Source organism: Marmota monax, unplaced genomic scaffold, assembly GCF_021218885.2.
Source record: "Marmota monax isolate L192 unplaced genomic scaffold, Marmota_monax_Labrador192_F-V1.1 WCK01_AAM20220418_F8-fsc00102, whole genome shotgun sequence".
Lineage (NCBI taxonomy): Eukaryota > Metazoa > Chordata > Mammalia > Rodentia > Sciuridae > Marmota > Marmota monax.
The window spans coordinates 6,201,656-6,211,133 of record NW_026692494.1 but is presented as its reverse complement, the minus strand read 5'-3'; the positions used below and the strand labels follow the sequence as shown (position 1 = coordinate 6,211,133).

The 9,478-nt window shown below is 64.0% G+C and overlaps 1 protein-coding gene across 1 annotated transcript; it reads right to left on the bottom strand.

The window, feature by feature from the left end:
- Positions 1-98: 98 nt before the first annotated feature.
- Cbarp (CACN subunit beta associated regulatory protein) lies at positions 99-8,388 on the bottom strand. The gene is made up of 10 exons (XM_046444355.2): positions 8,145-8,388; positions 6,410-6,510; positions 6,178-6,317; positions 5,983-6,047; positions 5,455-5,599; positions 5,163-5,334; positions 4,848-4,988; positions 4,153-4,393; positions 2,585-2,768; positions 99-1,702 (listed from the first exon to the last, which is right to left on the bottom strand). The coding sequence occupies exons 2-10, from the start codon at positions 6,500-6,502 to the stop codon at positions 754-756; spliced, it is 2,130 nt and encodes a 709-aa protein (XP_046300311.1). The 5' UTR covers positions 6,503-6,510; positions 8,145-8,388; the 3' UTR covers positions 99-753.
- Between the last annotated feature and the right edge of the window lie 1,090 nt (positions 8,389-9,478).

The following is a 9,478-nucleotide window of genomic DNA, read 5'->3' as shown; positions in this document are numbered from 1 at the left end:
CTTCTTGCCGAGGCAGTGGCCAGGGCCTGTGAAAGACCGTGACCTTCCTCCCCCGAGGCCGCTGCCGTCTGGGGTCTTCAGAGAAAACCCAGAGCAAATCAGAATACGCAGTGAATATTTATGACCAACCAGGGAAACAGAACCACAACAGGAGACCCATGGCTGCACGGTACGGACAGGGCGGAGAGCTTGGAGGAGCGGCAGGGGCTGCCCAGCCGCGGGCTGCCCCATCTTTTGGCAATAAATAAAGCTGGGGAAACTTGAGACCGTGTCACCTGGGCCGTCTCCTTCACGTCTCAACACTGGCGGGCCACATGCGGAGGGTGGGGGCGTGGGGCGGCAGCCGCCGTTATTGCTCGAGTGGGAGTGGGAGGGCGCTCGCCGTAGTGAGGTAAACGGCTTCGGCGGGCGGTGGGCTCCCGCGTGCACCCGGCCCGCGTCGGCCCCCAGCTCGAGCTCGCAGTCCTCACACGGGCCTTGGGACACGGGCCTTGGGCCACGGACCCTCCGCCCGTGGGGGCCCAGGGTGGCTGGAGGGTGCTCACTAGTCCCGCCACTCGAGCCTCGCCCCTCGGGACGTCCTATGACCCACCAAGCGCCCGGAGGGGGCCGTGCGCGCACACCCAGGGCAGCGAGACGCGGCGGGCTGGGCGCGGCAGCGAAGGGCGCCCAGCACACGTGCTGGACTTCGCGCCCCAGCTTGGTCCTGGGCGGCGCCGGAAAAGCTGCCGAGGTGGGATGGGGACACGGGGATTAGGCCGGACTGTGGTCAGGGGACGTGGGAGCCGCGGCGACGACCAGCGCTGGGGCCGCGGCGACAGGCTCAGCGAGGCGGTGCGGGAAGAGTCTCTCATCGAGGCTGGCCGCCAGCTTGTCCAGCAGCGCCCCCGTGGGCTCGACGCATAGACCCGAGCCTGGGCAGCCCCCGCCAGGCTCCTCCTCGATGACGGGGATGCTCGGGTCGTCGCCAGTGCTGGCAAGCGCGCGGCCATCGAGTGGACAGTCGACGCTGTCGCCCCGGCGCAAGGGCGCACGCGCGGGCCGTGGTGCTCCAGGGGGCGGGGCCGCGCCACCCGTGGCTGGAGCCCCGCGCGCGCCGCCGGGGTCACTGTGTTGCCGACCGCGCTGCCACTGCTTGCGTGCGTGCGGGTGCACGCGGGCGCGGTGTCGCGTGGCAGCAGGTGCGTCGTCGAAGTGCGGGTCGTGGCGCAGGAACTCGTGGAAGAGCGCGTCCGTCTTCTCATCGATGCTATAGTCGCGCCGCGGACGGCGTGGCCAGGCGCGTGGGCTGCGTGGCGGGGCGGGAGCGGCGGGTGGCTCGGCGGCATCGTCGCCTGCACCACGGCCCTCGATGCTGGCGTAGCCGCTGTCCATCTGCAGCAGCCGGCGCGCTTCGCCGTCTTTGGGTCGCGGCGCGGGAGGTGAGGGCGGCGGGAAGGCCGGGGGCGCGCCCCCGGACCCAGAGCTGTCGCCGCTGCGCACCGAATCGCGATCGTTGCCGCTGCTACTGTGGTCTGAGGCAGCGGCCGCGTGCAGCTCCAGGGAGGCGCGCAAGCTCCACAGGTCGCGGTAGCTGGCCTGGGTCTGCTCGGGGTCTGGCTCCAGTTGCTGCTGCTGCGGCTGCTGCTGCAGTCCCGCGCCAACGCTGTGCTCTGGGGGCGACCCGGGGCTCGCTCCTCCCGCCGCCTCGGCTGCCTCTAGCCTGCAAGCCAGGCCACGGCTGTCAGAGCCCACCAGCTGAACCCCTCCCAGCCGGCCACCCGCCTCTGGGTCAGGGAGGGTGGGCACAGAGGTACTGGGGGACTGGGCTGCTTGCCAACCCAAAAGCTGATGTAGGTCCCCAGCACCTGCTGAGGCTGCAGAAACAGGCCACCCCAAGAGTTAACATTCTTCCCGAGTCCCTCTTCCTGGGCTCTTGGTGGAAATGGGGGCCACAGGAGAGGAACTAAAGACTAAGATGAGTCCAGCCTGTCCTCTGTTCCTTAGTGGGTCACCTCACTCACCCATCATACAGGGCCAGAAGGGTGATGCACAAGAGTTAAGGGTCACCTGCTCACACAGGAGTGACCCAAGCTTGGAAGGCTGCACTCGGGGTCCCATTCCCACATCCCACTGGTTTGGCTATGGGGCTTCAGGACAGTTGCCTTTGGGTTGGGGTGGACAAGGACGTTGCTGGAGAAAGGGGTCAAAATAGTTTCTGAGAAACAACTGTCCATCCTCAGGAGCATGGGCAGGTGGGAGAAGGCCTGGAACCGAGCAGCCCTTCAGGCCTAGGATTCCACTGGGAAACAGCAACATTAGGATGGACAGAAGTCCATGCTGGCCCTGCTTGGGCAGGTGTCCCATCTTGGGGACCCTGGGGCCATCATCCAGGGCCATGCCCACCCACCTGCCCTTACCCAGTCTTTCCCTCCTTCCCTCCTCCTCCGGTCCTCGCTGGAGAGGTAGCCCCTGCAAGGCTGCCAGGGGGTTGCGAGTGGGAGTCCACAGGACCAGGAGGGAGCTCCCTGAGCCACCTAGGGGGGATGGAGCAGGGCAGGGGCCCACAGGTCCACCCCTAGCACCTCTATCTATTGAAAAATACCTGCCGAGAGAGGGGGGTGGGCTGGTGGGGCTGGCCAGAAAGGGACTGGGGGGTGGGAAGGCCACGGCGTCGCCAGCTCTAGCAATGTACTGGATGAAGTCTGCATGGGGGGTGTCCCCTTCCTGCTGCTCCATGCTCTCGCTGGCTGCTCGCTGCCGTTGGAAGTGGTGCCGCTTGGGGGAACCTATAAAGGGAAAGAATGGTCAGTCTGTCTGTGCCTCTATCCCCCATGCCCATGTCAGACCCCAGCTGGCAGCTAGCTCCCAGGCTTCAGGCTGTGGACAGTGGGTCCCAGGATTTGTGCCTGCTAAAGTACAGGTGAGGAAACGGAGGCAGAGAGCAGAAAGACGAAGACCAAAAAGCAGGCCCTATGTAAAGGTTTTAGGTAGAAGTAGTGCCCCCAGAGCAGCCCTGGCCAGACAGATGCCACTAGGTGCACGGACACCCAGCGGCAGGCACAGCCCAGCTCAAAGTGCAGAAGTGGAGCTGTGGGAGTCCGGGTAAGAGGCAGCATCCTGGCCTGGGGAGTTTTGGGGACTGTTCCACCCTCACCCAGGGGCAGGCTCCCAGCAAACAGTCCTGGTTGGCTTTGCGACACCCCAACTGCGCCATCTCAAAATGCCTTCCTTCAGCTGAAACAGGGCAGCCTACAGGCCTTCGCCTTCCCCGTACCCGCTGCCAGAAGCTGCCTGGGTGGACCGGATGAAAGAGAGGTCACCCACCAGGTCTCAACCACATCAACCAGCCACACCTTCCTTTTCTTGCTATAGGAGGCCTCTCACGATGATGGCTCCTACTACCTTCCCTTGACAAGGGGAGAAGGCACCCCAGGCCTGACTGGCCAACCCTCTGAGCTGCCGTGCCCCACTAAGGTCTCCTGGGCAGGGAGGATTAAACCAGTCAGGGCACCTCCTTCCCCACAACCCTGCACACATCCTCTATTTAGGGGTCAGCAAACTGCTGCCCACAAGCCTAACCTGCCCCCCACTTGCTGGTGTAAATGAAGTTTTACTGGCACTCCTCTTCACTGACTCTTCCCCGGCTGCTCCCTAGCTACAGTAGCGCCTGAGCAGTTGAGACAAAACTATCTGGCCGTAAGACACAAACACTACAGTCCAGGACCTCACAGGAAACATTGGCTGATCCTGGCCTAGTCCAGCCGCGTTGCTCCCGACCAAAGGAGTCAGGGTCCCACAAGGGAAAGGACTCTTCCCAGGGAGGAGTCCCTCGAGAAGATCTCTCCACAGCACGCCGTACCTCTGGCTGAGAGCTGGGCCTGCGCACAGGGCCTGGGGCATGCAGGGAGGAATGCTGGGCAGAGGTCTTGCCTCAGAACTTCTGTGCCAGGTGGCCTGTGTGTCACCAGACGGCAACTAGCCAGGGTGCAGGGAACCTTGGAACCATGACAGCCCCTCTACAGTAAGCCAGGCCCCGGGTCCTCCTGCCAGCCCCTGGCCCACAGTGCTGATGGCTTAGCTAGGAACCTCCCTGGGGCAGAGCTTTCTGCACTATGACTACCTACCAACACACCTCCTGGGCCTTGCTGCCTACCAGGAACTGAGGCTCACCTCTTGTGTCCAGACTGGATGCTCGCTGACTGGGCTCCAGTTTCCACTTCTTGACCTTGAAGTAGGGGCTGGCTCCATCCAGGCTGGCATGGCGGCGCAGGCGGGTGAAGAACTGCAGCATGGTGCCTGCCCCAGAGCCTGCTCCTGCCTCCCCAGGCTCTGCTGCAGCCCCAGGCCCAGCCCCTGGCCCTGGCCCTGGCCCTGGCCCGCCAGCTTTGGCACTCCTGGGACCTATGTCCAGCTGGGAGGGAAAAGGAACAGTTCTTAGGGATATTCCCCTCCTCTTGGCCCTGCATTTTAGCCCCTGCCAAGACAGAGTGTCCCAACACCCCAGACCCACCAAATGGAGAGGTGAAACCTGCCTGAAAAGGTAGGACAGAGCCCTTGGTGGGTTGTGGCCTGTGGCCTCCTCCCTCTGAGACCCTGCCTCCCTCAGGCCAGCTCTGCCCCTGCCCAGGCAAAGACCTCCAACACAGGCATTTCTGAGGGTGCGTGGCTAGCTCTCTTCCCAGGGCTAGAGGTGGCTGGCCGTACCCTCTCCAGCACCTGGGCATTCCTCCTGGGTGTGAGGACCATTCAAGGCCAGGAAGGCCATGGCAGGTGAGAGGCCACAGGCTGGTCAGTCCCAATGGACAGCAGGGAAGGGCAGGAGCCCATTCTCTGGGCACTCTGGGAAAACACAGGAGAGCCCCTACCGAAGTGCCTTCCCCAGAGTCGCTGGATGCTGAGGGGCTGATCTCCGCAAAGTCGGCAGTGCCTGCGGCCGAGTTGTAGGGGTCACCTGGCAGGGCGGAGCTGGGGCCCACAGAGCGGCCAGTGAGGGCCTTCCCCGGGGGCTGTGGGACAGAGCCAGGTGGGGAGGAAGCAGCAACAGGTCAAAGAGCACAGGTGGCCAGCAAGGGGCATGAGGGCTCAGCCTCACCATCACCAGCCACCCCAGCAGACCATTCATCACCCTCAGAGGCCCCCTTGCCACTCAGCCTTGGGGTGGGCTGCCACCCCTCCCTCACCTGGAATATGGCCAGGCTATCTTTGGGGGTGGTGGCAGGGTGGGGGGTAGTGGCCACGCTGGCCTCGCCAGAATCACACTCATGTATGGTGACGATCTTGAGGGGTGGCAGGTGTAGATGGGTGAGCCGGGCGTTCTTGAGGTGGTGGAAGTCCCCTTCTGTCAGGGTGTACCTGCGAGGAGCACCCACCAGGCCCCTTGCTGCATGCTGCTGGGCCCCACAGACAGGAGGCCCTCGCCCTCAGCTGACTAGCAGGCCCTCCCTGGACAGCAGCCCCCTGCCAGGCCCTCACCTGCGGCCCTTGTCCTGTGCCTTCCGGCTCTGTTCAAACAGGGCAGCCTCGTTGAAGGAGACCCGGCGGCCCGTGGAGCTGGTGGACAGGAAGCGCTCTGTCTCCACATCCTGGCCCTCGGGGTCCTCCCCCCTGAAGTCGGGGTCTGCGAGGAGAGCCAAAGAGGGTGGGCCCCGGGTGGGCCAGGCTTCATCCTGGGTGGGCCTCCGGGCAGGGTGGGACAGGAAGGGGCGCAGGGTGGAGTGACCCAAGGACAGGGTGGGCTGGGGAGGCGGGCCGGGCGGGCACTCGCTCATCCGCTCACACACTCACTCGCTCAGCACGCGTGTGCGCACCTACGCCTGGGCGTTAAGGAAACAGAGATGAGTCGGAATCGAGCTGCGCCCAGTCTGGTGGGGGAGACAGACAGACACAGACGGTCAGGCGGCCCGAGGGGGCAGGCAGTGGCTGAGGGGCGGGCAGGCAGGTGGGTAGGCAGACAGACAAATGGCCAGAGGTGGGGGGAGAAGAGGTGGGTGGACCCCTCACCTTGGGCAGGGTGGGTGCTATTGTCCAGGTAGGTAGTAGTGGTCTTCTCTGCTTCCTCCATGGCCCTGGGGAGGTAGAGCCGGGATATAAAATGACAGTGACCTCAGCCCCAGGGCCCCAAGCTTGTGCACCCATTCTTGGAGGCCCCAACTGCAAGTAAGTCAGCTCCCAGCACCTGGGAATGGGGACACATACCTGTTGAAGCGTTGGTGGACCTCCCAGCAGCGCTTGCACAAGAGCAGGACACCGGACAAGACCACCAGAGTGCCCCCGACAAACAGCGACATGACCACCACCAGCAGCACATAGTTGTCCAGTATGGGGTCTGGCGCAGCCTGCAGATGTAGAGGCGAGTGTCAGGGTCCCGCCACTGGGCTGACATCACTGGGCTGACATCCCATCTACCCCACGTCCCCAGGTCACCCACCGTGGGATGACTGGTGGCATTGTCCCACGATGTCGTCAGCGCAGCCGTGGCGGTGGTGGCCGCGGCTGTGGCCATGGTGGCCGTGGGCTGCATTGTGAAGGCTGGGACAGGAGGGCAGGGCCTCCTCAGCTCCAGCTGGATAGCCCCTTCCCACCAGAGCTGCTAGAAACAGGGCCCCTCTTCCCTCCCAGGAGCAGAAGCCCACACAGGCCAATGACTCATGGGCAGGCAACAGAGCCCTGCAGCAGCCCCCACCTGCTCTGACCAGTGCTGGGTGGGCCCAGTGCAGGACATCTCTAGGGACCTCCATTTTGCCACGTTTACCTCTTGGGAGGTGGGATTGTGCATGCGTGTATTACAACTGCCTCCCCAGGGAACGTGGTCAGCCCAGCAAGGTAGGGCAGGTGGGGGCCTGCCAGGCAAAGGAAAGTGCCCCTCAAGACACGGAGAAAGTGAGGCATGTAGCACACACAGGGGAGACCCCGGTGAGACCCAGGGCCCTCCTCTGGGGAGAGGAAAAGGTGGCTTAAGGATGCGCAGTGCAGATGAGGCGGGGAACTTGAAGCGGACCCCCCACCTCTGGGGGCACGGAATGGCTGCACCAGTGACCCCCAAGTCACGACACAAGAGGTAAAGGTCCCCCCTGCCCATGCTGGTGGGAAAGGAGAGGACAAAGGAGGCACATCTGTTCCTGCCCCGAGAATCTTGTTCCCATGGTGACGGTGTGCGCAGGCCGAGATGGGGGGCGGGTTGCCAGGCAGAGGGAGGGCGGGAAGGGGGCGCGGGGGAGGAGGCCTCCTGCAGGGGCGCCCCAGTCGCGGAGGCAAGATGGCTGCGCCACCAGCCAGCGCCCGCAGAAACCAGCCTAGTGGACCGGCCTCCATGGCTACTCGCGTTTGGGGGAAACTGAGGCTGCGGATGGTCAGCACTCGGGAAGGGGCTGCCTGGAAATTGCACCTGACCCACCCCGGGGCTGGAAGGACCCGTGAAGCTCAGGGACCGAGGGTAGTCCCGCTTTTCATACTGGCCCCAAGCCGGCACGCCACGCGCCAGCCCCTTTTCCCAAGGAAGAAGGGCGCGCAGGCTCCGGAGTTGCTTGCCACTTTCGGCTCTAATCCCCTGGACCGCGGAGAAACAGGCGCAGAGAAAGGAAGGTGCCGGGCAAGACCAGGTGTCCTCAGCGGTCCCCGTCATAAGTTAGAACGGGGATCGCCTATTTGGGGGGAGGGGGCGCTTATGTAGGTCGGGAAAGGAGTTCAGGCTGGAGAAGCTGGGGCAGAAGGAAGGGATGGTTATGGGAGGAGACACGGAAGATGGCTGCAAGCCGCAGGCAGGAGATGGGCTGGGGGGGATGAGAGCTCAAGGCGGAGGTCCCCACGGGCGGTCCCTGGCCCTAACCGCGAGCCGGCCGGGGTTAGACAGCAGAGAACCTGACGGCAGGCTAAGCGGGGAGGCCAAGGTGCCATCGCCCTCACCCGACCTCACCGGGGGAAACTGAGGCCAGGGAAAGGGCGTGGGCGGGGTCCCTCTCCAGGTCGCCAGACGATGGGAAGGTGCGGAGCCGCGCTGGCCGCCTCCAGGCCCAACCAGTTCCTCCGCGTCCTCCCACCCGTCAGGCGCAATCATGCGGGAAAAGGCGGGTGGTCTGGAGCCCGGGCGCGCCCCGATGCCGGCCGCCATCCCGGCCGCGCGCGCGGTCCGCCCGCCCCCGCCCGCCCCGGCCCGGCGCGCCTACCTCAGCGCCGGGGCGTGCGGCCCATGGGCTGCGGGCTGCGCTGCGGGCGGCGGCTGAGCGGCGTTCCCGGCTGGCTCCGGCACCTGGTGGCCGCGGAGCCGGCGGAGAATTTATGAATGGAGAGCGCGGCGCGCGGGGGAGGCCGGCGCGAGAGGAGGGGCCGTGCACGTGACCGCGTTGGCGGCGCTCCCGCTCCGGCCCACTCGGTACGCCCGGTGCAGCCGGGTCCCCAGCCGACCGCCCCCGCCGCTCTGGCCGCGGCGTCTGGCTAGTTCTGCGCCGGCCACCGCCTCCCTTTCCCTTCCGGCGGGGGCGGGGGGCGGAGCCTGCGCTCCCGTTCCCCGCCCCCACCCCCCAGTGCAGCTGCCTCTTCCCGCAGAGGCCGACAACCAGCCCCAGCACCGCTGCATAACTCATCTACCCTGGGTCCTGGGGTTTTCGGGGACACGGCGCCAGCGCGGAGGCCTGGGGTGCAGACTCCCCATGCCCCAGGTCCCAAGAAACAAAACCAGAGGATATGAGATGCACAGCCTCCCCTTGGGCACAGGACTCCCCCTGGTCTAACCTGGGATAACCCAAGTTGGTGGGCCAGGGAGTCCTGGGGTGCACAGACAGACCATCTTGCTCCTCCCTTGGGAGTATGGAAGGCACACAGCCATGGTCTCTCGTGACACACAATTTCCCCAGTCTGGGGGTCCCCAGGATGTACCAGCCAGGTGATCTGGTGCACTTCCCTCACCAGTTTCCCCTGTACAGGTTCCTGTGGGCACTGTCAAGAGCTTGCCATACCTCCTTTGCAGATTTTCCCCGTTCTCCCTTCATGGCGCACATGATAACAGCTGCTCAGAGTTGAACTGAGTTTCCCCTACTGTACCAAGGCCTTGTGGGTGACACATAAACAGAAACCCCACTTTTTTGTGCTGGGGATCAAAATAAGGGCCTCTACCATGTAAATTGCATGCACTGGGAGCCCCAACAGCCAACCCTCAAAGCTGCCTCTTTGTTCTTCCTTTCAGACATATATGCCTGATCTTTTTAATTGTTCAGTCTACCAAATCTGCCACTAGCTTGGTCAAGTGGACTCTCCTCCCAGCTTACTAGGGCCTGCCCTCCACACCTGACATCTTTCATCCAAAAAAAAAAAGCTTATTCTGGAATGTGTCAAGCCCTGTTCAACTTCAGAGCTTTTGTATTTGCAAATGCCCCCCACACATGGGTCCTTGAAAGATTCACCCTCCTACACACATACACACTCTATGTCTGCAGCTTTTCCAAATGTCAACATTTCAGGACCCATCCCTTGGCTACCTCTGCTGACAGCAGCTGCCACACAC

What these genes read in the sequence shown, in the direction of transcription:
- Cbarp (XM_046444355.2), bottom strand. Translation starts at nt 6,502, where the DNA reads ATGCAGCCCACGGCCACCATGGCCACAGCCGCGGCCACCACCGCCACG. An exon ending in ATGCCACCAGTCATCCCACG is followed by an intron (nt 6,318 to 6,409) that starts GTGGGTGACCTG and finishes CTACATCTGCAG; the next exon opens with GCTGCGCCAGACCCCATACT. An exon ending in TAGCACCCACCCTGCCCAAG is followed by an intron (nt 5,600 to 5,982) that starts GTGAGGGGTCCA and finishes CTCTCCTCGCAG; the next exon opens with ACCCCGACTTCAGGGGGGAG.